Here is a 27,857-nt window from a genome sequence, read left to right on the forward strand (position 1 = left end):
CTGAACTGGCCTTGAGGCAATCTAGCAACGTTGGGTGCAGCCGACCAGCGAAAGAAAGCAGACGACACGCAGAAGAAATCTGTTGGCAGCAAAATTGCCATCGGTATGCAGGCACGTCCTTTTACTTTAAGTTTGCTTTTATTGTCCGTATTTATTTTTTAAGCGAAGGTACATGTCAGAAAGATTATATTCATTTTAATAAACCACGCTGGACGCGAGCCGTTGCGATAAGAAGCTAGCGCTATCTATCAAGAAGAACGCCAAACACACCTCGCTACTGGACTTGGTCGTCTGCGTCGCCGCCCGCCGTAGATCCTGGCAAGTTTATTGGCGCTATTGTTTTACAGAAAAACAGGTACGCTTTGTAATTTTACAAGAAAAAAAAACCGACCTGTGAAATACACCTTTCACGTAAGATTTAGATTGCTACGTGCAGGCGTCGAATTTTACGATCCATTTTAGATCGAGCCTGGTGACTTGGGTCACCCTATATGTTTGCGCAATTTTATTCGTGTAGCGGAATGCACGAAACAAAACAGTCATGAATCAAATGCATAGGCGCCGGTAAGTGACCGTCGCGTAACGCCCTTTTTTTTTTTTTTTTCATCGCTTGCATCTACGCGCACGAGAAAGACGATAGCACAAAAGGTCCCTAATACCTGCGAAAGCCCTAGTTCGCGGGTAATAGTGACGCAACAAAGCGTTCCTAGAGAATATCACGGGCGCTCTATTCTAAAGGAAAGTTTTGTGTTTTAGACGCACGATAATGAGCTGGAAGTTCCCTGAAAAGCCCTCTTTGTGTTGTTCAAAATGTAATTACCGATTCTCCAGACGAACAAACCACACTAATTGCTGGCAAGAGAGGTGATCTAAAAACCGCCTGAACCTCGCAACCTTTAGGTAAACCAGTTCAGAAGTCTCACCCAGAGCGCCTCACCTTCCAGCATTTGAAGTTGCTTGAGATGGTCACTTGACCCTCGCGCATGCGCAAGAACTTGTTCCGCATGACGAAGCCCCTCCAGGTCTTCTGAATCAGGGTGGCCAGCTCATGCAGCCGTTCATGCCGAAATTCTTCGAGCTCGTAAACCTAAAGCACGTAAGAGTTATTTAGCGAATTCGCACGGAAAGCGACAGCAGTTCTACAGGGTGAGGTCGAGAAAATGAAACGGGGTCTTTCCGTCCGCATAAATAAACTACGCATCGCAGGAAGCTGAAACTCGGCGAAAACGTGACGCTGCAGGTTATAATAAAGTGATAAAGTTTAAGCACATGACATTGCCTGGGTCAAAAGATACAAAAGAAAAACAAACATTATCTATGAGCCGATGTCCACCTCAGCCTAATATTCACCAAATTCAGACTTGACATTTTGGGCGCATGTAGTAATTATAGCAGTGAAAAGGCTTTTCAGCAAGAAAGAAAACAATGTTGTCGCGGATGAAAAGGATCGACAACCATAAAACTGAAAATAAACGTTTAATTGACGAACCTATACCGGAAAACAACAGAGAGAATGAGTCAAGAAAGCAGCGGCGAGCGTCGAAAGCGGCAGCAGCGAGCGTCGGAGTGTCGGCGTGACGGCTGACTGGCGCGGGAGTGCCTCAGTGTGTTGTCGTCCGGAGAGTGACTCGGCAAGGCCACGCCTTGGCTCCTCATCTACTACACTCGGTATCCCGAACACTCCGTCTAGAATGTTCAAACATCGAACACTCGCGAGACTGACTCGGCAAGGAAATGTTGGCCTCCTTATCTATTCCACTCTGGGTAAGAGTAAACACGAACTTTCTAGAAGTAAGCAGAAGCGTGTCCTCTCGGCCATGCACGCGTAAATATTGTCTTAAAATCTAGTCTCAAATAGAAGTGTGATGCAAATTCAGCTTAGATGGCCTATAGATCATTATTGTTTTTCTTTTGTGTATTTCAATCCAGCTAACGTCATGTGCTCAAGCTTTCGCCTTTTATCACCACCGCTAGCGCCAGTTTCTCACAAAGTTTCAGTTCTCTGCGATGCGTTGTTTATTTATGCGGGCCCAAACACCGGACTTCAATTTTTCGATCTCACTCTGTAGTATGTTCCAATGGTGCTACCAGTTCAGTGACAATTTGTTAGCCTAGTATTCTGCGTAAATGCTGACTACAGGAGCCCTAGAGTAGTCCGACACAAAGATTGAACCGAAAGTTCGCGGAGTGCGCAGATTGGACGTCTGTGACAAAAGCGCGGCGTGATCGACGCGAGAATCAAATCGGCGCGCTCCATAAGCTTCGACCAGAAGTTCGCGTCTGACGAGTCTCGGGTGCCTTAAATGCTAGTGTTACTCAGTGATACAATTATGGCGACTCCGCGCCTTTTCAGCCTACCAGTCCACTGATAGGTTGAGGTACGCAGTGCGTGGCAAGTCTTGAGCACTTCATTCTCGGTTCGCCCGTAAGAACTCCGAAGAGCGAATCAGGAAAATAGAGGCATGTACATAATAGGCCACCTCCCTACGTTTCTTAGGCTATAGGTGGTATAGGTAGTTCATTGAGAAAGAAGTGCTCCAGTGCATCTTGCAAATACCTTTATGAACTTGTCACTGATAGTTCCTTTAGGATAGAAAAAAAAAAAGATGAAGGCAAGAGTGACGTCTTCGATAAAATTTCTACAGTCGTAGGTTAAGAAGAACGCGGTTGGATACCGTCTTCGGGGTATAGCGGTAAAAACATACCTGATCCCGAAAAACATAACAACCGATAACGCTTTTGGTGGACTATAAATGAGACGACAGGCTGCTCGCACACACAACAATTTATTGCGCGTAGACTTTCGAGGCTGCGAAGAAATACCAAATTTTCTCATTTGAGTTCCCTATTTGAAGAAAAACTACTCCTTCCAATTATTGAGTCTTTATAAAATTTAAAAAAAAAACACTAAAATCTCGACCTGTAGAGTGAAAAAGTAAATTTCAAGCCCATTAAGCTGATTCACATGTTACGCCGTGTCAGCCGTGGCTCGTTTCCTCTTTTTCGCTTTACAATAGACAGCAGTGGACGCTTCGAGTCACTGGAGCACATTTAATGGTGTGTAAATGCCACTCGATGTCCGGGAGGGGCACAGAAAGTGCGTGATACGTTCACATTGTTGGATTGATGGAGATGGCTCGTGGCGTACGCTGCGCTCATCGTGATATAGTACAAAATAATAACAAATAACGCAAAACAGGAACTCAGAAAACAAATGCGAAAAATGAGTCCAGAAAAAGACGCATCTTCAAGACTCCTTCAAAGTAAAATTCTCCAGGGCAGGTTTGCTCGTTAACGCTGGTATTTCTCCTGGCAGTTAAAATAGCCACAAGGGGAATTTCCAGGTCACCCGATCGGCTTCGCGGTGAGAAAGTACCTAGCGTTCCAGCCCATATCGCTCAGAAGATCGTAGCCTCGCCTATAATCTTTTTATTCCTTTCTTCTTAGAGCCTCTACAAATAAAACACTTTATATACGGCTCCTAAAGTACTCGAATTCGATTTTTTTCAATCACATTTTTTAAAGACGGTTCACCCTCTTTCTGCACGCAATATCGAACTCGAATAATTGTAGCGAGGAGGGATTCATGGCAGCCTTTTGCCTGGAGCGTAAGGTTCTTTTAGTCTTTTGTCCGCCCGAAGCCGGTCTTCTGACCCCAAAATTCCCATTACGGCTATTTCAACCACAGGAGAGATACCCGCATTCAGCAGCGAACCAGTCTATATCGGCGTTCACCTTCAGCGGTCGGTAGAGAAGGAGCGTACCGTGCGTGGGTTCTTGACGAAGATCTTGGTCCTGCCGAAGGCGTACTCGGAGGGGTGGACGGGCAAGTCCCTGAGCAGGAGCGTGACGCCCTCGACGGGGAGGCCCGACCAGTGAGGCCACGTGTGCGGACTGAGCAGCTTGTAGCGCTCCAGGAAGGCCTCGTACTCCTGCCGGAAGGCGAACCCGGCGCGCCGCACCTTCAGGTTCTCCACCAGCCTGCACCGGAAGAAAACGAACCGTGGAATAGGACGTTTCGGGATGAATAGACTAAGGATCAAAACCAAAATGCATATGTTTTCTTCGTACGATGAAGGATTAATAGACTACCGTAATATCTCAAACAAACGCCCGCCCATAAAATATCACCCCCCCCCCCAAACCCCCCTCCCCTCCGCCCCTATTTTACCCCTTTTATTGCTTAACCGTACCTCAGGACTCATTCCGAATTTTACGGTAATATTAATTGCGTTTTCGGTGTGCTGAGGGCCCTTTTTTTGTTGTTGTTTACGGTACATAAAGGCTGACTTAGGCAGGTGATTTCATATTGTAGGCGGCCGGTTCGGTACCGATTTTTGAGGAGGAACAAGCACTTGAACACTGCTTGTTCTTCCTCAGGCATAATCAGGCTCCTCAGTTGGCTCCTGTTTAGTTGGTGGACCGTGTCGTTGTGTTGGTGCCTTCGGTTGTCAAAGTTATTTTGTTGGTAGTTCCTAGTTCCTTAAAGATTTTTTGTTGCGTTGACACTAATTGTGGCATTCGGCTCTTCATGGGCCTATTTAAAGGGCCCCTGAAAAGAAAAAGGAAATGCGTTTTTTTAAACAATCTGGTTGAGAGACAGACGCGTGTAAAAAAAATCACATTTTACGCGAAAGAAATATTTTTAGATCAATATTGACGGCACGAGACGTGATTTAGTCGGCAGCCACCTCCTTTTCACTTGTTTTTCTCTCGGCAATTCAGGCGCGTGGAGCAGAGGTGGATTTCCTTCGCCTCACATTGAGGTGGAAAGTCCGAATGACAATTTCGTTGAGCAAATGATCATTCCGTGACGTCATAGATTTTGCGCGCAGAATTTCAAATAAATCTCTCGCCGTCAATATTGCTCTAATTTTTTTTTTTTTTTTTGCGTAAAATTGATCTTTTGACACGCATGTTCCTATCGCACTGTTTAAAAAAAAAAAAAGTTTTTTTTCAGAGGCCCTTTAATGACGTTTTTCGCTGACCTTGGAGTGCTGTGTTCCTCGTTCCTTCTCCCTTCGCGACAGAGTTTACTATGTCAGTTGAACAGATATGGGAAACTAGGGTACAGTTTTTGTAAAATAGTTTTATAGATTTGTTGAAAAAAATTTAAAGCTGCGGTAGGTACAATATTATAAAATGAGCCAATGCATGCATGATTAAAAGGACACTAAGGGGGTATTTACGCTCGCCAAGGTTTTCACTTGTTCATAAAATATCAGAGCCCAACTACCCACAACACAATTTAGGGCTCGAAATTCGTCTTTTTTTCCGCCCAATAACCCCCGATCGAGAAGTGGACTCTTTGAGTGGCGTTCACTCTCTTTTCCGTGGTCACAGGCCGTTTTCTGTGGTTTAGGTACAACCACAAAAGATAGTCAAAGTCGTTGGTCATAACAGCCACACAGTCAATACAAAGTGACAGATGCCTGTCGTTGGTTTGGCACGTAAAACCCCCAAATTTGATTTAGTCAATACAAAAAATGGACAAAAAATGTAATGCCCATTTGTTGTGGCTACTAAAAAGCTGCAAATACGTTGACTGAAAAAAAAAGTGGCGCAGCCGCGTGAGTTCTGGTACCTTTGTCCTCTTTATTTCTTCTCCATCCCCAGTCCAATTTGAGTTTCGGTTTCGAGCAGTTGCGTTTTAGAGCGCAGCTCTTAAGGCCCGTTCACACTCTTGCGACCGAGTACGACCGAGATAGACCAGACCGGTTTTTAAGCCTCTCGCGATCTCTTAGACCAGCTCCGCGCTGCAGTGCATCCGGTCCTAAGAAGTCGTAAGAGGCTTAAAAACCGGTCTGGTCTCTCTCAGTCGTACTCGGTCGCAACAGTGTGAACGGCGCTTTAGGCACCCGTTTACGGCTTGAGTGGCGTCGCCGTCGGCGTAACCAAGGTCACCCCAAGGTCACGTGACCCCCAAGGTAATCCCAAGGTAACGTGACCCTCAAGGTCACATGACCCCTCCCAAGGTCACCCCAAGGTCACGCGACCCCTCCCAAGGTCACCTCAATGTCACGTGACCCGCAAGGTCACATGACCCCCAAGGTCACGTGACCCCCCTCCCCCCAGGTCACGTGACCCACTCCCCCCGAGGTCAGGTGACCCCCCCGGAAAATATTAAAGAATGAGGGGAGGAGGAAGAGAAGGAGGAGTGGTCTATCCTCCCCTCAGTACCCTTCCCTCCTCCTCCTCAAGAGCTGCTCTCCAATTCAGCGTTACAGGGAGTAGTAAACGGCTTTCACTGTTCTTTTTTTTTCATTAGAAATATACTGGACGCGGCAGCAAAGCATTCCTTGAGGAGTCTTCTGACACCCTAATAAATCGCCTGGTAAAATATAAACAATTTTTTTTTGTTAGTGTCAGTGTCTCTTTACGGACGATGACTCACGTCCAATTGAGTGGTTACAAAACATTTTTGCCATGAACAGCGACCGAAATAGAAAGTGGCAGGCCCCTATAGTGAAAACCTCAGATAATATTTTTTGACAGTTAAAAACATCTTAACATGAGTGCTCTTTGTGAGAATGCAATTTTATGCCCGAGTGAAAAAAAATACATTGGGCAAGTATGACACCAGTAGCTCCCCCAAAAGACAAACGTTGTGATTTTGTATCTTCATTCATCCTCAGAATCGGAAATGGACCGGTTAAACATTTTTATTTTCATTTTTCAGAAAGTTCAAAATTTACGAAATATCCCTGAATATCCGTGCATCAACCTATCTTGGTTTAAATCATGAATTGTTGATATGCGCCATGGAGTAGCATCCTCCCTCACGTGAGGTAACAAAGTATATTTTTTTAAAAAATTGCTCACTTCCGTAATTTTTTGTTTGTTTCTCGACTTTCAGTTTGAACATAGTAAAGCTTACAAGCGTGAGACACCGAAGACCCCCAGACAATTTCACTTCTAAGACTAAATATAACATAATAAATTTTGTCTAAAGGAATGTATGCCTTAAATTTTCTCTGCAAGATACAAAAAAGCCTTGAAGCAAATGCTACCCTTTTGCTAAATCAGTGGTTCTCAACCATCAATATTTTTCTGAACTGTTGTGGATGGGTGGAGACGATGGAGGACGCCGTTCGTGGTGAGGGGAGAGAGAAGGTATAGGTTAAATATAACAATGATATAAAAATGAATATAACTAAGGACTAGTGTGAAGTATACTTCTTTTACTGACAAGGACACAAAAGAAAACTCACCCGAAAATTTAAAGAAAATAATTCTGATCTATCTCATAACGACGACTTTTATTGCCGGGCCTGACTAATGAGGAAGGGCTTCACAAACAGCTAGAATCCCTTCGCGGACCCCACAAGACTCCGCGGACCCCCATTTGAGAACCACTGGGCTGAATGATTAAAACATATTTTAAAGAATATTAAAAGTAAGTTACATACACACCAAAACATCAGCTTTTTTTACGCACATAAGTGCAATTTTTTGAGCGAAAAGCCCCATTTTTGCCATTGTTGAACGACTAAATACATCACTTTTGACACCCTTTGTGCTGAACAAAAAAAATGAGCGCATAAGATCTTTGAAAAGAACTAACTTAATATTATCAGGATAGCTATACTTCCTTCAGTGTGACACGGTCAAAAGTTTGCTGTGCCAGATCAGGTCTTTGTGAGCTTTCCAAACATGCAACTTCTTGGCATAAATAAAGAGCGGAACAGGAAGTATAATAATTATATTAATTATATTTTAGAATTATAGTGCTGTTATAAATAATATTACGTATGTATTATTGGTAAATCACAAAAAAAGCTTTTTCAGCGAAACCTGATATGTTGTAAACCTAGATATCGTTCTCGGTGGTCAAAGTAAATTATAAATTCATTCAGAACTTTATACAGAACTGACGACCGCTGCAGATTTATTACAAGGGTAAGTTATGTAAGTCATTACACGTTTATTATCTTAACAGTCGCACAAAAATACGTCAGAAAGCACAGAAACCAGCAAAAGCTGCTCTTGTGTGAATTTTGTACAGAAGTCAGTGCGGGGTGGAAATGTATTATTTCTGTTAAATATAATTATTGACCGAAGGTACGCTTCGCCTCAAAGTATAAACGATGCCCTCAAGATTTAACGCCATCACCAGGTTGCCTGCTATTCGTGGTTTAAGTATATTACGTGAATTTAGTTGCGATCATCTGGGTCCTATGATGAAACAGTTTAACCCGATGGAACTGGCGGGACACGTCCTGCGAGTGAACATTTGTGTACCGTAAAATCCCGAATGAATTACTACCTATGGTGTAGGGATTGAATGGAAAAAAATATATAAAGGGGTGATCTTTCGACGCTGGGCGTTTGTTTGGGATTTTTCAATTAGACACCCTCGATTGCGTACAGCGTTACCCTTTTGCGTACTACATATACCAACATACAAATCTTGTCTGGAGCATTTTGTTTATGTCTACCCGGCTTTCTACAGCTAGAGACAAATAGACAAGTGCATATTATTCCACCGTACTCACCCGAGGTATCGGACCTGATGTTGGACCAGCGCCATCTCAAAGATCATAGGCTGCTTGAGTTCATTTGGCTTGCAAAGTGAAAAAAGCAGAAAAAAGACGCATTATCTCACTGAAACATGACGCATGCTTGTAGCCATATTTCAGTCGCATTTTGTCACCTTTCAAATTCAAGCGTTCGTGTGCATGGGTAATTTGATATTTAGTGCTGATACCCTAGAGTACCATTTGTGCCACAGTAATACCCATTTGCTAGCATTCACGGTTCAAAAATCAATCTGACCGCCATGGCTGTAAAACGTATTCTTGGGCCACCATTATGGCAACCTCGGTGACTCTTTAGCGAGGCCGAACTATCGCACAATTTACGCACACTAGCGACAAGATGACGGCACGAAGAAGCCATGGTTGCAAACGTGTACAATATGACCTCGCAAGATTCTCCTGAAGTTTCCTGTAAAAGGCTTCAGGGCAAAATATGTATGAAACAAGAATCGTCAGAATTGAACGCGTAAAGCTCACCTTAATGCAGCGGACGTAATTTGGCGTTTTCGCTTGAAGATTTTTTACAAGGGCCCCAATGGAAATTTTAAATTGCGTGGCAGTCGTAGTAGGACGTTTTAGAGTCGTACGCTTTGGGTTTCCTGAAATCCAACAGTTGCCGTAATTAAAACACGTTTAACGAATCCTAGATATGTTTTTAATGCGCTCCAAAGACGCGAACAAAAAAAATAAAAATAAACCTCCGATTCGAATCATGCATAAATTTCTTCTTTTCTCAAAGGGACCCGTATATGAACACCCCGGCAGTTCACGCGATTTCTTAAAAGTCATCAACCAATTAAAGTAGTTCTGATAAATCCTTGCAAATCCCCGATATTCAGCAGGTACCACAACAAAATCCGACCCATTGCATGTTTGCTGTAAATGTTGGACCAAAGGTGCGTTTAAAGATGGCTTAGCCAGTGTTTTATATGAGCCCTACTAGCCGACACGCTACTTGCTTCGACGGCCCCTGTGGCCAATGAAGACCGCTCGCTGACAAAAAACTGGATATGTTTATCACTAAATAGATAACGCGCCATTAATTTAAACAATGATGTCGCTTGTGGACCGAATTTGATACATTTTTGGACTAAAATCAAAAACTAGTTTTAAATGTTTCAATGAGTCTTTTTTTTATGTCATTTTGTTGCATATTTTAATGCGTGCTTTCTGTCTGAAGTGCGCTTTCAAGTCATTTTGTATATAAACATTTATTGTGCTTTATCATTGAAGCAGGGAGGGGCGGGGGCTGCAGACTCACTCAGACCGGAGTTTGGGAGCTTTTTGCCTACACCCCACCATCTTCTAAAGATAAATGTCAAAGTAAATTTTATTTGAAACTTTAGATTGTTCCAGTTTGAGACTACCATATTTTTCGACTTAGAGTTATGTGTGGCAAACATTGCGCTTAGATATTAAACGGCGCTTACAGCAATGCTGAGATGTTCATGACACTATCAACGCTAAACATGATTAATATAGAGGACATAGTGCGTGTTGCTTGGACATTCAGATAATTCTGCTTCTCTTGGTCCGGAGACAGAGCGGCTTGTTCAGACTGTTGTTTAAGTTCCTTACGGTAAGTCAATATTTTAGTTGTTCGGGCCATTTCAGTGTTTGCCGTCTATTTATTATTCCCATGTGTTAAATTTTTGTTTCGTGCAGTTATGCCCGTATGTACATATCTAGCATGTTTGCGTGTAAATTTTTTTTCTTTCTCCCAAAGCAGATATTAGTGGGTGTTGCGAGTATTTTTATCCTTCGACACTGCCTTAAGAAACACCAAAACCTAAACTTCATGTTTCGACGAGATTCGCTACAATTTGATTTATACGATAAAATTAACAAGATAAGTTGTAACGCACTAATTAAGCAATGAATCAATGCATCTGCGCTATAAGGCTGTGTGCCCATTATCTGAGGAACAATAACAAAAGCGAATTGTTGTACATGGTAGAGCGTTCAACATGAAGTGAATTCTAGAAAGTTAATAATGTGTAGGGTATTACATAATAAGTATGCATGTACAGTCGGCAATTACACACAAAAAACAGCATAAACAAAGAGCAAGAACGAGCATGTTCAAATCACCCGGCTTACCTTCCGGAAACAAAATCTTCATCAGCGGATGATCGCAGCTGTACATGGCTTGAGACAGGTCACGGTAGAGATGATCATTATTTTTATCAATAAAACCAGCAACGGAGTAGGTAACCTGAAAACGACAAACGCCGCAAAAATATATTATAAACATCATTAGGCAACACGAAAAGCGTATATATAAAGATGTTTATGACGCACGCGAATTGTGTTGTAAATTTGTCACAATTGTTACCAGCGCAGAAAGTTCAGACATCATGCAAACTATCTGGGAACAGAACAGAAAGGACTCCGCATGACAGTCATTAAGTTCGTGGTACTGGACCTTAGACCACCACTAAATGTTTATCTTGGAAATCACCACACCCTGCGTTCCTTATGCTGTAAGTGGCTATGTCAAAACTATAAAAGAAACTCGCTCAATTAAATAATTAATGGTTCCGTCTGATCGCTCACTCGCTTGGCTGAAACACCGAAACGCCACGCTGGTGGGCCAGATATGGCGGTGAGAGTTTGAAAAGGAAGTTTAGCTGGTCGCACTTTTATCTCAAGTGGGTTCTCCAGACAGCGCCCAGTTTGGTTCAGATCCTCAAAGCCGCGTCAAACTGTGAAAGTCCCCCCAAAACTGGAGCATCCAGCGTTGGCAACACGAGTCTCGAACATCCGAGATATCGACTACCAACAAAAACCATCTTCGCTCGACCGTGATATCTCACAGGCCACGTGAGGCATTCGACCGAGTCTGCTGCGCCTGGAAAGGACAGCTGCGGGGTTTCTGGGTGCGAAGCCTATAAGCTGCTTAAGACCTCTTTATATTTGTAATGCATGTTTTCATTTTTAAAGTTTGAATGAGTCATATTCTTTTTAATGATGAGTTTAAAATAATTTTTAAAAGCCGAAAGCGGATCATCTGCTTCAGGGCGTAAAGTAAGTGGTAAACGGAACTTGGAGAGACCACCAAAAACGAAAAATAGCCGCTTGCATGTTACCCCACAGCACGAAGCTCCTACAGTATACGCAAAGAAACTGAGGGAGAGGAAGAAATGAAAGCGCGAAGGAACGAAAGAATTCCAAGCTCTCATTGAAAGAATAGAGGGTAGAGACAGAGGCTAGCAGCCTTCGTCTCTACTCACTGCTCGAACGCGCTCGAACGCCGAATGCCGGTGCCCGGCGTTCGAGCGCAGGACACTGCGCGAAGAGAATACGAAGCTCTTGTTTTCTCCGATTGGAGGGATACAGGAGGTAGAGAGAAAGGCGGCTGGCCTCTGCTGCTACCCCCTATCCCTTCCAAACAAAGCTCTGCGCTTTGAGGTCCTCGCGCGCTCTCAATCTCCTCCTCTCTCTCAGATTCTTCCGGTATAGCATCGCCACCACGTGTTCCGTAATTGGCTTAGAAACTTGTGTATCTCAACCTTTTAAAGGATATATATATATATATATATATATATTTATTTATTTATTTTTATATATACATAGTTTTTACAGACACATACACACATATATATATATATATGTGTGTGTGTGTGTGTGTCTGTAAAAACTGCTCGCCGAATAGGTTTCCTGAGATATGGTTCCATTCAAAACAGAAGAAAATAAATCACTGCAATGAAAGCTGCCGGATACCTCGGTGCGAAGGCATTAGAAAGGAAAAAGAAACTAGAAGAAGAAAATACGAATGGATTTCTAATTAAAACAAAATACAGTTAGGACACATTCGTCGGAGAAATGATTGCTTATAGGAGATCTTGAAAGCTCAGTGTGTGTATCGAGTTCAATCGATCCGGGAAGGTGGTTCCAATGCCGGAATGTATGGCAAAGAAGGCATGAATGAACCATAATCGCGATAGAGCTTCAAAAGCACCCTGCGATCTAATGATCAAGACGAGAGGAAGCACCAAACGGGAGAGTGATTAACTTGCCACATTCTATGAAATCATTAAAAAAATCGACATAAAAATTAGTACAGCTTTTTGGCACGAGAATAAGTGGGAAAAGGGAGAGGGGGCCAGTGATTAACTTGATTTTATAATAGTTATGCTAGATGTGAAACGATAAGTACTAAGATTGAAAGATGGGGATCTGCGTTGGATAACTTCTAACTTAATGAGAGTGTGGCTTGTCGGCTCACAATGTCGCCATATGTACGTTTTTTTTCTTATATCATTGAAAATTACTTCTGAAGTAGAGTTGAGAGCCTGCTTACTCATGTGTTGCGTGAGTTTCACGCTTCAGTGCGCGTTCCTTGCATCGTTCGTCATATAAAGAATTTACAAAATGAAACGCACAGCCTGCAGCGCTCTAACGCGTTTTCCAGGCGCTATCAGTGCTGTCTGAGTAGCTACATTTCGATCATGTGGCCCCGCGTTTTATTGGTTGAATTTTTTTCTTGCAACAGCAGTGACTTTAATTGAGGATGCCTTTCATAACAGAGCCGTAATCAACCCTAACCTCTGACTATGGTTGATGGTAGGATACTCCCGATTTTATTATTTGGACGCCAGGAAGGATTCAGTTAACACCGAGAACTGTCTTTTTTTATAGATCAATAACTCTTCATTTGTGCTGGTGTCTCAAGAACAAAAAAAAAAAACATTTTCAACTCAAACTATGCTACAAGTGTGTTGGTGAAATACGCAAAAGCCAAACATTAAAATATTACCTTTTAATATTGAATGCGCACTTGCGACACCTTCATCACTATGGGATGCGTCGAGTCTACGCTCGGCTCCCTTTGAATGAACATTTTTTGACGCCGCATAGGCGCCCCCGACGCCGTTGTCGAATACCTCTAATGTCGCTACCTCTCCAGGAAGCTTATAGTTTTACACAGTTTCCCCTTCTCCAGAGAGTTTATGTGGAGCGCAAGTTCGTCTGCTTCTTCTGCAGGGGTTGTAATGACGTCAGAACGCCGAGTTCTGATTGGCTGGTGAAAGGATATTGTACAGACCTCTAAGCAAGCTGCTTTGAGGTCTACCCTCTATCCTTCAATCAGAGCCAATCAGAGCTCGGCCTTCTGACGTCACCACAATTACAGTAGAAGAAGCAGACGAACTTTCGGTCCGCATATTTTTATACAGCTTCACCGCCAACTTTCAAGATGTTTAAGACCAAATGTCAAGAACACAATATGCAAAGCACATAAAAGAAATTTTTTTTTAGTCATGGCTCTAGAGATTCGCCTCATAGTGAAATTGTTTGTTAAAATACAGTTCTGTTGATTCTGGGGCGTATGTACTTCCCTACTTGGAACACAATGATATAGGCACTGAGATATTATAAAAAGCGCTGGGAATGGCTTATTGTGGATGCTTACTGCTTAGTGATTGGTTCTTTGGCGCTCTCATTGGTAAAATGCTGCAATCTAATTGGCTGAAGACCGGTAGCAACATTCTCGCCACGGCCTCGTCGTTTCTTAGGCTTTCAGTGACCAGAGTAAAAAGCTACTGATGACGTTTTGGAAAACAAAGACGAAGTTTATAAACAAATTAGAACCTAGCTACCCTCCTTAAGAAGAAAAGAATTAAGGGGGCATTAATTAAGCCAAAGGCTTATCGGCCCGTTGAGAGTGTAAGCCGGAAAACGAGTCAAAAAGTGCGACAGAAGACGCTTGGTGCGCCCAGTCGGCTCCTTGAACAATGAACCATTTTAGAAATAACTGGCGCCACCTGGCAGAATACTGCCGTTCGAGGAACCCCAGTATAAAACAATGTGCGCCTTTAGAAAAAGAGAGGGAGAGAAACAAAACTTATTTTAATCAGCCTGGGGGCAGAAAATAAGCAACAATAGGAACAGGAGGAACATGTGGGGAGCTCAATTTAAAGTGAGTAGGTTCATTCGATTTATCGGCACCTCCTGCACCAGCTGCCTTTGGTGCACGCCGCTGCATCTGCTTTACGAGTGCAGCCTGTTTGAAAACACAACCGGAAGTATATTGCCATGCATTTTTCTACACCGCGGCACACTTTGTTGCACCGGTGCAGGCTGGTGCAGGTAAACCCTTACAAAAAAATGAAATGAGTTTCAATTGAAAGTTTAAAGGACTCACTCAATAAACCGCATTCAGTCTCAATTGAAACTTAATTGACTTTTTTTATTGAGTCGCTATTGATCCGTCCCAGGGTATTGGCCACTGAGTCTTAATTGAATTTTTAGCAATTGCATTTCAATGGAATTTTGGCAATTTGTGTTTCAATAGAACTTTTGCTATTGAGTATTAATAAAAATACTGCAATTGACTTTCAATTGAACTTTTGCAACGTGGTTCAATAGAATTTATTGCGACTGCGGTTAAAAAAATTGCTCTGGTTAAGAATTTTTTTTGTATAATTCTTTAAAGCATGCAACATGAAGGAAACAAAGCACCTAGAGGAAACGAACACAAGCATCATAACTAAGCACTCACAACCCACTAATCGTACTCGCCTTGACTACCCCACCGCCTTATATACCCTACATAAGAAAGGTATTCATTTGGCCGGTGACCACCTCAGCATCTACTAAGGTTCCCAGTTTGCTTTTTTTTCCTTGGAAGTCTCATAAATGATAAACAGTGTTTCGACGTCATTGGACTCTATCCCTTAATAGACAAACATTGGTACAAGCAATAATCGTTCGGTGCACACGGGTGCAGCAATCCACAAACGCCCAAACTGAATTGCATTCCCAATTAGTAAATTCAATAGAATCGATATGGACTTTCTTATGACCAAACTCAATTGCATTCCTAATGAGTAAATTCAATATAATCGATATTGACTTTCTTATGACCAAACTCAATTGCATTCCTAACGAGTAAATTCAATAGGATCGATATTGAGTTTATTATGACCAAGCTCAATTGCATTCCTAATGAGGAAATTCAAAAGAATACATATTGCATTTCTAATGAGCAAACCCAATTTAATTCTTAATGAGCAATTTCAAAAAAATATATACTCAGATCTTAATGACCAAACTCAATTGCATTCATAACGAGTAAATTCGATAGAACCGATATTGAGTTTCTTATTACCAAACTCAATTGCATTCCTAATGAGTAAATTCAATAGAGTCAAAATTGAGTTTCGAATGATCAAACTCATTAGACATTGAGTTTATATTGAGTTTCAATTGACTCTATAGGAACACAGTAGAAAGTCAATTGAAACTCATTGATCCTTTGTGTAAGGGAAGGCCCCTTCACACACTTGCGTTCAGAGCTACCATTGCGCTTACGAACAAATGCAACCGGTTGGAACGACGAGTTACCATGGCAACAAAGCGCCAAATGTCCGGTTTGTTCGTTTCCGTTTGCAGTGCAAGGCGTTGAGCCCGGCTGAACTTTTTCGCTGCGTTTGGGGACGAACGGAGCGGCCATACCAACGGACATATCAAAGGTCGAGGAGAGCTCGACCGCACGCGTTTTATGCCGGTCGCGGTTCCTTTTATTGCTTCTATCTGCTGAAAGACATGGCGTCAGCGGTGATCGTCGACGTGGTCGGCGTGGTGGAAGCTCGTCGTTCTACGCAGAACGCTATTCTTGACATGTATCGCGATGACAACCGAGCACGTCCTAGAAGAGATCATTCTACTCTTTCTGCGATGTCGTAGCAGCACCCTGAAGAGAGCAGAAACGCTCGTGCCGTCGTGTTTATTTACCTCGACTACAGTGGTACTTTTTTTAGCATTTGTGTCTTCGAACATCGCCCGGATTTTTATTCTGCGCACTCCATGCATGTGCCCAAGTTCAAGGTATTTGTGGTGCGTACTACGTTTACAGGCGTGTATGAAAGATGCTAAGTTTCACGTGTTTTCATCACCCGGGGAAAGTGATTAGTGTTAGCATTCCTGAACGCTCACAACGTCTATGTGGTCACGAAATCATATTTCCACGTTGTCATATCGCTGCTAAGATTACATCTTATTTTGTATTCGTAGAACAAGGGCTTGGCGAGATTTGCACTATTGGTAAAGTCGTGACCATCCAAGACGGGGCCCGCATGTTTTTCTTTTTTTCATCCATTGCACCCTGCGAGCTTGCCCTAACAAAACAAGAAAATTGATAAAGCTTGAGGTTATAGAATACTGTCTATCCATTTTTTGTTACGCGAGTGAGTGGCAGCGCTCCCCTTCTTCTAGAAGCACCGCGGAAACAGCAAACGGCGCCGGACAAGTGGCCAACGTGCATGAAGACCGGCTGCGCTTTTTAGAGTGCATGGTTGCTGGAATGTGTACGCGCGACGCGGAGTGGTCGTTCCGGTCGCTCCGCGCACAACAAACGCAGTAGTAGCTAACACGCTCGTTGCAGATATCTCAATCAGACTTACATCGAATGAGGGCCCAGTGACATGTTGAGAGTTCAAAGAAATCCCCTCCCACCCCTTTCTACTACAGCGGAGCAAACGCTAGAGAGGAGGTCGCCTCCTCTCAAGCATTGTTCTGCTAATGGGAAAAGGATGGGAGGAGCTTCCCCTAAATTCTTCACCTGTCGCCGACTATAGACCTTTCCAGCGGCAGTCTCGAACGAAGCGATTTACAGTGCCTGTCCCTGGTTTTGAGAGTGTACGTCAGTGTTGCCCGACTGCGTTGAGCTGTGGAGTTTCTCGTCAGTGGGCTGTCGCAGCCTGCGTAAGCGCAATTCCGGACGCTGGTGGCGGCTGAATTACCGCGTTTTCTTTTTTATCTTATATTCTGTGGCGAACATAATTTATAGAGGTCTTTAGGAAAGCAGTGCTCTATTTGTGGGAACAAAAACAAAGAAATGAAAGCTGTTTTGGTGAGTCCGTGCGCGACAGAACAAATGCAACTGTAGTGTTTGTTTCATTTTATGTTCATCGTTTTACGGCACCGTACACTCAGCCGTGTCAATCTATAAAGGTCAAAATATTTGACCACACAGAATATCCGTACTGCATGGATATTCCTCGCCCATAACAAAAAATTCAATGAGTCCCATCAATCGAACAAACAATATATTGTACGTACCCCACGGTGCCGCGTTATCCGAACAGGGTTTGAGAAAGGTCTCAAATAACACAGCATATCCAATATACAGTGTCGACGATAGTCACTTCACGGCGTTCGGACGGAATCCGGCGTGTTTTGGGGAACATGTAGAAGAGAGCTCCTTTTTCGCACAGCTTCAAAGCAAATGAACGAACGTGCTTATTCCGTCGCCACACCCCGGACCAGACCCTATCAGCTATTTTTCGCAAAACCCGGAACATAGCCGGGAAGGCTTTTTGGAGATTATCTCGACGAAAATAATTCTCCAAGAACGTCAAACTGCCTGCGTCGCGGACTGCTGGACGTTCGCTCTCTTCGTTCGTTTCCTGCGAAGGCCCAGCGGGCTACGAGCCCTGGTATTCCCTGGTTCTCACAGTGGAAGATAACACGCAAAGGGCAAGCATCCTAGACAGGCGAATAAAATAAAAACTTCCAAGAAAAGCCGCCGAACTCCGAATGCAAAATGCAGGTGGGGAGTCACGCTGACCGGGTTTCCACAGCTCAAGCGGTTGCCAGAAATTTCTGGCTGATAGGGGTCGCTCGATTCGCAAAATGGCGGCGGCCAGAGCGCTCTTTTTGCAAAGGTCTATAGGTGGTCGCTGTTCAATGGGGCTAGCAGGGTCTAGCTCACTCAGTCGAGGGAGTCCCCGCGCGCGTGTAATCACGTGCTCACACGTTTGTACGGATGAACCTAAGGAACCGACGCTTTCCAAAAACGACGGATTGTACAGTTGTGTGGCCACACTTACAGCACCGGCGTAATGCCTGAGACGGAAGCACTGAGATGGCAGGGAGGCGTCCGCCATGAAGTTCTTGCATCCTTTGCTCTCGAAGTAGGGGCTCTCCTGGCACACCTTGGTCAGCTTGTACAAAAACGTGTCGTCACTGACGGGCTCCGGCCGAAGGCACTCTTCATCCAGCATCGCCAGGATGCCGTGATTATTCTGCCAAGGGCACGAGATTCGTAAAGCTTACTAAAAGGCCCACTCATTTTGCATTACTCACTTTGCACTCCAACTACAAGAACTCGCAACGTGCACTGGTCTGAACTCCGTATCACCCTATAACGAAACGCAGAGGACTCAACGAGTCACCGAAGCCAGTCCAATGCAGTGCGAGTGTCGCGTGACGTTCGAGAAGGGAGCAGTGACGCGCGCGAAGCGTAGTCACCTGATTTGTTCACAGCGCTGGATTGGCTGGGAGAAATTGTATCCGCCGCTACCGTGCATCTAAGGTGAAATAAAGTATCGTATCCCTCTATTCTTTTGTTTGTGTTTGTTTCTACTATGATCATGCGCGCAGCGCCCCGTGTCTGTTGGCCTTCCCGTTGAGGGAATCTAAACCTCTCAACTCGTGCGTTCTCTCATCCGCTTCTTTCAAGTGAAGTACATAAAAATAATAAAAAAAGTCTCGATCGTCGACGAAGCGTTAAGTGCGGAATACTATCCTCGCATTAGAAACCGACCGGTAACAAATGATGTTCAAAGGCAGGCTTGCAAATACACTCGAAAGACGCATAATCGAATGCAATATTGAAGGCATGTTGAGAATTATTAAAATAAATCTAAGTTAAAGCTTAAAATGAAAAAGAGGAGTGCAGCTAGAAATCCCGAGAGCTTAACTTGAATCCGCGGATACCGATAACTATGCACTCTAAAAAAAAAAAAAAAAGCCTGCGTTTCTACTTACCCTCAGAACACCTCAAACAGCCAATCTCTGCGACTTACGAAATCAGCTCAGCGAATGATGAGGCGGAACATCCGTTTAGGCCTGAAAATTAAGTCTGCTCAGTGGCATTGCGCAATGCAAAACGTCATGTTTGCATTGCATAATGCCACAGCGCAGACGTACTTTTGAGGTCTAAACGATTGTTCCGCCTCGTCATTCGCTGAGCTGATTTCGTAAATCGCAGAGATTGGCTCTTTGAGTGTTTCTCGTGTAAGACGCGCAGTCATTTTTAATAGAGTACTACATTTTGTCCCACTACTATACTAGTTCATGATACCTGTTTGTTCTATAACAATTTCATATTTTCTGCGATGCACTTAGCTTACGAGAGATGCCTGGCATATCAAAATTCCACCGGCCAGTGCGTGCGTGCTACATTTAAACTGAATATATAGAAAGTGGTAAATAATAGGGATACTTTTTTATGTTGAGTATTCTTTTGTAATTCATTTTGAGCTTGAAACACTCACCTTTTCAATGAGGTCACAGATTATTGCATTATTGAAGTAGTCTATGTGTTCCCATTGAATACCCTGAAAATGCCATAAATTAATGAACAACGTTACCTTAAAATCTACGGCCGTCGGTTTCAGGCCTTACCTCATGTATATACTCCTCTTGCTCCTGTTTGAGCGTAAGTACTATGAAGAGCTGTTGAAGCTTCTCGTTGCAATAATTTATAACAAACTGTTCAAAACAGTTTTTCTGAAATGCGAAATTTGATAATAAAACAGTGCACTCATTAATACCTAAAACTGCAACTTTTATAAAACCGTTTCAAAATAGTCCTTGCATCGCCATAATTAGGAATAGAACGCTTACACACCTCTAGTACTTCGAATCCGTAGATGTCCAGAACACCTAGACATCTTCTTTTCCCGACTCGCTTTGCCTAAAAAGTGAATAAAAGACTTCGATGTTTTTTTTTTTTTCCACCGTAACGTCACAGCGATCTTAGGAAGTTTGATTGCACATTCCATTTAAAACAACGCCCACTTAAAGTGCCGCAATTCAACTTAATTTGACGAAACATCATTTTAATTTGTTCAGTTTTATTATAATTAATTTTATTGCACGCATTCGTGTTATGTGCCTCACATGAGACACAGCAGCCAGAAAGGGTCATGCGTCAGTTTATTGACCTCTAAGCAAAACGCTCTGTTTCGGTTGAAGAAACCTGTACACATCAACAAAGGTTTAGGCAAACAGCTGAACTCTGCAAGATGTTTTGCCTTCACAGATACTCTCCATAAAAGGAACAATCTGGAAACCAAATGAAAGCTCTAGTTTGTCAAACAATTTATGCTTTCAGAAAAAAAAATCAAGCAAACCATCTCAAACATTTGAACGAAAAGCTAAAGGAAGTGGCAGCGGGCATAGACAGAATGTTGATAAACATAAAGTATGGGACAAATCTTATTAAAGAATTACTAAGAGGCTAAAAAAAGCGCCTTGCTTCTTATAATTTTTTTTTTTCTTTTAAAGTCCTCTTCATTTCTTCAAAGCTGTTTCAGCCTCGACAGATTCAATACGTGTTATGGGCTGAAGCTTCGAATCCCGACACATCACATAATACTTTTATTTCTAGCCAAAGCTCAGTGCAACTTTAGGAACAAAAATAACACGACAATACAACGGAGCACGTGCTGTTTATAAATTTAAACTTGCGGAGTGGGCCTCGTGAGTCGCTAACCCATTAAAACGAGCACAAGAAATATATATATATATATATATATGTTACGCTATGCTTTCCACTGAAATGTATAGCGAGAAGGCATAATACGTTTTCAGGTACGTGCTTATATCGAGAATAGACTTATGTCATGAATATAAATGCTGTTTTTAGGAATTGCAAGGAATTACTGGTATGTGGTTAGAGCACCGAGCTCATTGTAGGCAATTACGTTGTATTTTAAAGGAAAATTATGATATATCTTGCTCCGTCTTGAGCAAATGCAAATCGAAACTTTACTGGCTACGTTTTGTGTTATTGGGTATGTTCAATACTATTAGAACTCATTACCGTCTGGCGGTAATTCGAAAAAAAAGCTAACCTCTACCCGTACCAGAACGATGCTACAAAATGACAAATACGCTTTAATCTCGTCGGCTGAGCTTCTGTAAAAAATTACAAAGAGGAAGCTACTGTCGAATTGTATCTCCGCTATGCCAAATTTTAGATTCGTAACTTGATCGAATATTTGAACTTCCTGGAATGCATAGTCGGTCGCAACTTAAGAAACGGGGGGCGTGGCTTATGTTGTTCGTGCTTCGTGATTTGTTGTTTTGCGTTTTTATTAGCTAATTCCGCCATATAATTGGCTGCGAAGCGATAATGAAATGCTCGCGACTCGCCACACCGTTCGTACTATACGGAGCGCAAGTTCGTCTGCTTCTTGCTCAGGGGTTTGCGATGATGACAGAACGACGAGCTATTGGCTGATTGAAAAACAAAAATGGTGGGTACGCCTCAAGGCATCTAGCATTGAGGTCTACCCACTGTCCTCTCAATGGGAGCCAATCGGAGCTCGGCGTCGCTCTGACGTCACCGCCACTCCTGCGCAAGAAGTAGACGACTTGCTCTACGCATAGAACGCGCTCTGCGGGCCACGCTGCTCACCGAAGAGACGGGTATAACGAAATGGTGCCTTACCCGTATGCTATCATTTATTCGGCTTACTAACCATGTGAATAAGCGGCTGTACAGAGCTTTGCATAAGGCATTCTTGGAATATGTGGCCTGCAAGGAAGAAAGAAGACGGTCAAATATTAAAAACAGAGCAGTTTCGAATGCATGGAATGCACTTTGAACGAAACCCCCTAACCCCAGAAGCGTGTCCTTCCGTCCGTCCCCTCGAAATACCGAGAGTTTCGAAAGCGTGCGCTTGCCTGACGTCATGTCACGTCAGGTCACGTGGCGTAATAACATGATGTCTCGTGACTAAAGATCACGTGATATCAATTTAACAGCTACATTTAACGGGTAAATTATTCAACGATTCCCTCTAACTATACTTCACTATCTTCATTCCCCGGAACGAGTGTTTAATGCGAGAAAAAATATAAATAATCGCTCTTTAAACATTGTAGCTTTGTAGAACTTTAATGCTAAAAGGCCGTTCGTAATTTTGTTGTTGGTTACTCTCTAATGGCTGTGTGTGCGGAGCCGGGCCTCTTACTTCCATGGCTGAGAGGTCCGTGATGACAACTTCGTGCCTGGCATCCACCATCTTCTGTGTCAAGGCAGAATGGAGAGACGCAAAATCCACCCGAAGCAATTCGCAAATGTCGTACACCTCTGCGAAAGAAAGCAAAATCAGGGAGTTACTTTCTGAGCTCGGACCGGCTTTCGAACTTTATTTCTGAAACGTGTGATGCTTTATATCATTTCGGGGAATTGTGGTTATCAATGTGCAGTCTCCCGGTTGGCCATATATACTGAATATAATAATAATAATAATTTTGTAGCCAACATGCATACACTCAGAAGCGAGATCGACAGGACGTTGTAAAATATAGTAGTAGAGAACTTTTTCAGAAGGTTGTAAACGAAAGTCATATGTACATTTTTAGTTTTGTTTGAGAGGTAAATGCGTTTCCATATTCAATATCCAGTGCCATTTATTGTGATTTACAAGTAATAAAACCTCAGGGCGATAAAAAATAATTATTGCAAAGGGTGATTAGAGTTGCATCATTGAATGCTCAACGATCGACACGCCTGTTTGAAAGATGCGTGTGTGATTGGAGGATGTGTGTGATTTGGAGGAGCATTACTACAATGAATTCTCACAGTAACGGGCAGACTTCGATCCTTGGACGCGGCATCGCTCATTATCTTTTAAATAATGTACCGTATGTTTCTCAAACAAGCACGTAAATTCTGTGGTCACTCAGTAAAAAAAAAACAATCTTGCATTTTTTTTTTACATTACGTTTTATAGGTTTTTGCAGAAAGAGCTTTCTGATCGCCGGCATTTCGCGCATAGAGTGAGCCCTATTAGCCAGGAATTTCTACCGCCCACCTGAGCTGTGGAAAGCCGGTCAGCGCGACTTCCCACTTGCGTTGTGCATTCGGAGTTTGCCGGCTTTTCTTGAAACTTTTTACTTTATTTGCTTGCTCGGGATGCTTACCATTTTTTTGTTATGTTACACTGTGAGAACCAAAGAATACAAGGGCTCTTAGCCTGTTCGCCTTGCGCAGGAAACAATCGAAGAAAGAGAACGTCAAGCATCCCACGACGCTTGCCGTTCGATGTTCTTCGAGGATTATTTCCGTCGAGATAATCTTCGAAAGGCCTCTCCGACTATGTTCCCGGTCTTCGCGAAAAGTACCCGATAGGGTCGGGCCCGGGGTATGGGGACGGAATAGACACGTTCGTTCATTTGCTTTGGTGCTGTGCAAAAAAGCAGCTCCCTTTACAACGTGTCCCATAAACAAGCTGGATTCCGTCCGATCGTCATGAAGTGGCTGTCGTCGACACTTTATATTGGATATGCTGTGTTATTTGAGGCCTTTCTCAAATCTTGTTAGGATAATGTGGCACCGTTGGGTACGTTCAATATATGTTGTACGATATATCAGACTCGTTGAATTCCATGTCGTGAGCGGGGTGTACCCAAGCATTTCGGCTATCCTGTGGAGCCAAAGATTTTCGACATTTAAAACCTTTTCAGAACGACATCACTGTGTCATGTTATAAAAAAAAAATCTACATAAACTGAAACAAAGATTTTTTTTTTTTTGTTCTGTCACGCACGGACTCTGAGAACATAGCTTTCATTTGTATGTTTTTCTTCCCAAAAATAGTGCAATGATTTCTTCGCCTTGTCCGTCCTCGTATTTTGCTTTCTTCCCATTATTTAAATTATTCTTACCACCACGCTCTTCATTCCAGGCTGTCTTAAAAGTCTCGAAAAAATCTCTTCGCCATTGAACACAAAAGGAAAAATAAAACGCGGCAATTTAGACGGTACCAGCGCCCGGAACTGTCCTTACGAAGGCTGCCACACCCCCCCGACGAGAAACTCCACAGCCAAGCGCCAGTCGGGCAAAGCTGACGTACAATCTCAAAACCAGGGACGCGCGCTCTAAATCGGCTCGTACGAGACTTCAGCTAGAAAGGTCTATATAGAACCTTCAAAAATCGACTTCTGGGCGCTAGCTGCCCTCCTTGTCAGCTCGGCTGTGCAACGCGCGCTCAGCATGCGCGAAAGCTTTTTTCTTCGGCAGTTATATGATATATAAGACGGCGCGAATGCGTGCATAACCCAGTGACTGCATTTTTTTCCCACCGGCAATAAACCCTCCAAACGTGGATGGCACCTCAAATGAAAAGACGAGTATCAAATTCTGTTATCAGATATCGAGATTATCGTAATATCCCGAGAGATAACCCACCTAAAAGCGAGAGCAAATTGTGTGAAAATGGGGAGTGGGCTAATTTTCGGTGTGCAATCAAGAAACATTTTAAGGATGCTACTTTTATATTATGTGACCTGCCAACCTTGTTATCACATTGGAGGGCAATGGAACAGAGAAAACTGTCCTTCCCAGTTTGCAACGTTCACTCATCTCCCGCTGCGCTGTACAAAATTCCCGTGCGTCTATTTTTCCACAGAACACTCGGAGCTCCAATCACCCTTACTTATAGAGGCCGCTCAGCGAATGACAATACCGAAACAAATGTTTAGACCAAAAAACGCAATCTGAGTTGTGACTTCAAGCAATAAAAAACGTCACACTTGCATTGTTTAATGTCACAACTTAAACTGTGCTTTTTTGGTCTAAACATATGCTACGGCATCGTCATTTGCTGAGCTGTCTCCGTAAGTTGCGGTAATTGGCTCACCCAGTGTTGCGTGGGAAAGTAGACGCATAGGATTTTTCGGAGTGTGTGGCAGGGTAACACCGATTCTGCGGAGGTCACCATGGGTTACAGCACCGCAATTAGTAAAGGTGGGCTATCTTTCGGTGTTTTTGAATGAATTCCAAGTCGTGCCAAAGCTAAGGGTGGGTTATCTATCGGGGGCGGGATATCTCTCGGGTTTTTACGGGCATGCTTAGGGCGGCGATCCAGCTAAATGTAAGAAATCGATCAGGAATGATGCTATTGTATTCCGTTTCCCGTCGAGTCCGACAGCGATGCCAACCCTGCGATTGGACCGTATCTATCAAGAACCGCCAAAAGTTCATCGTCGCTGCGCTCTTCATTTTGAACATGTTCTACAATCGTCTGAACCAGTTTTCCTCAAGAAACATTGTGCGTGATTGGTTAGGCTGGTGATAGCGAACGCACAAAAAGGCTTGAGGTACACTTAAGAAGTTCTTATGAGTTGTGAATGCAAAAGCATGAATGTCGTTTTTTCGCGGGTTCTCGTTAAGTTACCGTGCTTCGCTGACAGCGGCCGTGCCGCCGCTCTGTCATGAAATCGGTTACAGGAATCAGCTGGCGCGCTCGGGCAGCCGTGCCGCCGCCCGAGCGCGCCAGCCGATTCCTTCTGCCAGCGCGCTGCCGGCGCGGGCACGCAGCGCCATGGGGTGGCGCTGATTAAAACTGACGCACGGCGGCCTGGTTGGGCTTCATTTACTTGCCGTTTTGAGCGGCTTTTTGCGCGGCTTCAAAGCTGGGATGCCTCAAATCGCGGCTTCACGAATTTATCTGCCGTTAGCGCGGCTGATGACGTCGGCTCGCTCCATGGGGCAGTTGAAACGACGAGCGCCGTGATGATACACTTTTCGCGGTCCTTGATTTGGCTCCCGAAGATCGAAGCGGCGTCGGCTGCTGACAAACTCGATTTGAGACGGCATATATTTCTCTACTGCGAACCGGAGGCTAAGCATCACCGGGCTCCCAAAGCAAGATTGGCGGTAAAATATACGAGCTCCCGGCACGCGCATGGAAAACACTGATGTTATTTTCTCTACAACCGGTATCACTAACTTCTATATCAGGTTTACGGCTTTCAAAAGATACAACTCTTGATGGTATATAGCTAAAACATTCGCGAACGTCTCTGCTATTTTAGGTTCATAGATTGCATACCATAAGGCAGAGGAGGAGTGATAGAGATGCTTAAAAGATGCAGGGGTTCGCCTGGACCAGTTGTTCTAGAAGACTACTTCGTACCGCGTGGCGGAGCTGCGCGATGTGCTTCCAAGTTTCGCTTCTTGGACAAAACAGTGAGCATTTTACGCGGGTTAAATGTTGGTGATATAGCATTCCTCTCGCTCTATCGATTTTACTGCCAAAGATTAGATGCTTTGTTGGTTCTTTCAGAAAATTATTTTGGTAGTTTCAATAAATTATAATAGTAAAATGAGTCAGGCTGTGGCTCAAAGTGACAATATAATTAACTTGACACTTCATTTTTTTAGATAAAGATTTTATACGTTGCTAATATTCAATAAACTGAAATGGTTTCTTTGCAAATAAGTTTCTTTAGCGTCAGGTAAGTGCTCTATATTTATTGAAAAGAAAAACACAATTTAAACTTTTTAAGGTTTGAATTTTCGCCTTCCTTTTCCCAAAAATAAATTTTATTTTAGGAACAAGGCGGAATACGCTCTTATTAAAAACCGCGATCATATGAAAATAATTATATTTACAAAATCTATAAGGTCCTGAAAGAATATATCTTTTTATTAAACACATTTTTCATTGAAATAAGTGTTTTACTAAACCTCAACACGCTCACAGTTTACTTGAATTGTCTTTATTTCCCTCGAGCTCTGCACAATTGCGCTTTTAGCTTGTGTTCTACATTATTCAAAATAGATTTGGACGTCCGACAAAAACTTGTTAAAAACACAATATGCAGTGAAATATTTGTTAGCTGGACAAAACCCATAAAACCTTTCTACGTTAATGGATCTCATTTTCGCATAAAATTACTAATGACACAAATTCCTTGGGACATTTTATGGCCGTACATTTTTACTCATTCTTTAGAGAGTTATTTATTTCTCGCATTTATTTTTGGATGGTTGCACGTTTCTTTACTTCATATGTCGCGCGTAACTATCCATGTTCTCGGTTCAGAATGCGAAGCAAGTATAATAAGTACAGCTGACCTCTTCCCGTCAAAAGAAGCTTCCGTTTCTCTTATACCGAGATAGTTAAAAAATACCGGAACAAGCTGACTTGTACAGGGGCCAAGTGTCATTAGCTCAGGCGCCTCGCGCTACAATAGAATAAAACCATTAACTGCATTTTTGTTTATCTGAAAACTTGGTACGATTATATTCTTACCCGTTTTGTTACCCAAAACGGGGAAAGTGTGTGTGTGTGTGTGGGGGGGGGGGGGGGGGGGGGGGCTCGAGGTAATTGTTAATATATGAACCACATACGCACACGTATTCTAAGAAATATTGTAAAACAAAACAAGATACCTGAATGCAATTATCAAAAACGTTTGTTTTCACCAAAAAGGGAACCCACATGACATCAATCTCATCTCGATCCACCAATAAAAAGGGAAAATCATGTAACCAGAAATATATAAATT

General features: G+C 43.1%; 1 protein-coding gene across 1 annotated transcript in view; it reads right to left on the bottom strand.

Moving 5' to 3' along the window:
- Positions 1–27,857, bottom strand: part of LOC8034224 (unconventional myosin-Ia) — a 121,354-nt gene that overhangs the window by 38,701 nt on the left and 54,796 nt on the right. The window contains exons 12-22 of the mRNA XM_040502041.2: positions 22,529–22,647; positions 22,003–22,089; positions 20,176–20,241; positions 19,950–20,054; positions 19,820–19,882; positions 18,371–18,565; positions 10,638–10,752; positions 9,015–9,136; positions 8,496–8,563; positions 3,765–3,981; positions 938–1,087 (exon numbers count right to left, since the gene is read on the bottom strand). Of these exons, the coding sequence (XP_040357975.1) occupies positions 938–1,087; positions 3,765–3,981; positions 8,496–8,563; positions 9,015–9,136; positions 10,638–10,752; positions 18,371–18,565; positions 19,820–19,882; positions 19,950–20,054; positions 20,176–20,241; positions 22,003–22,089; positions 22,529–22,647 (1,307 nt within the window). The remainder of the gene's footprint in view (positions 1–937; positions 1,088–3,764; positions 3,982–8,495; positions 8,564–9,014; positions 9,137–10,637; positions 10,753–18,370; positions 18,566–19,819; positions 19,883–19,949; positions 20,055–20,175; positions 20,242–22,002; positions 22,090–22,528; positions 22,648–27,857) is intronic.

This window comes from Ixodes scapularis, unplaced genomic scaffold (assembly GCF_016920785.2).
Source record: "Ixodes scapularis isolate PalLabHiFi unplaced genomic scaffold, ASM1692078v2 PGA_scaffold0__279_contigs__length_252992795, whole genome shotgun sequence".
NCBI lineage: Eukaryota > Metazoa > Arthropoda > Arachnida > Ixodida > Ixodidae > Ixodes > Ixodes scapularis.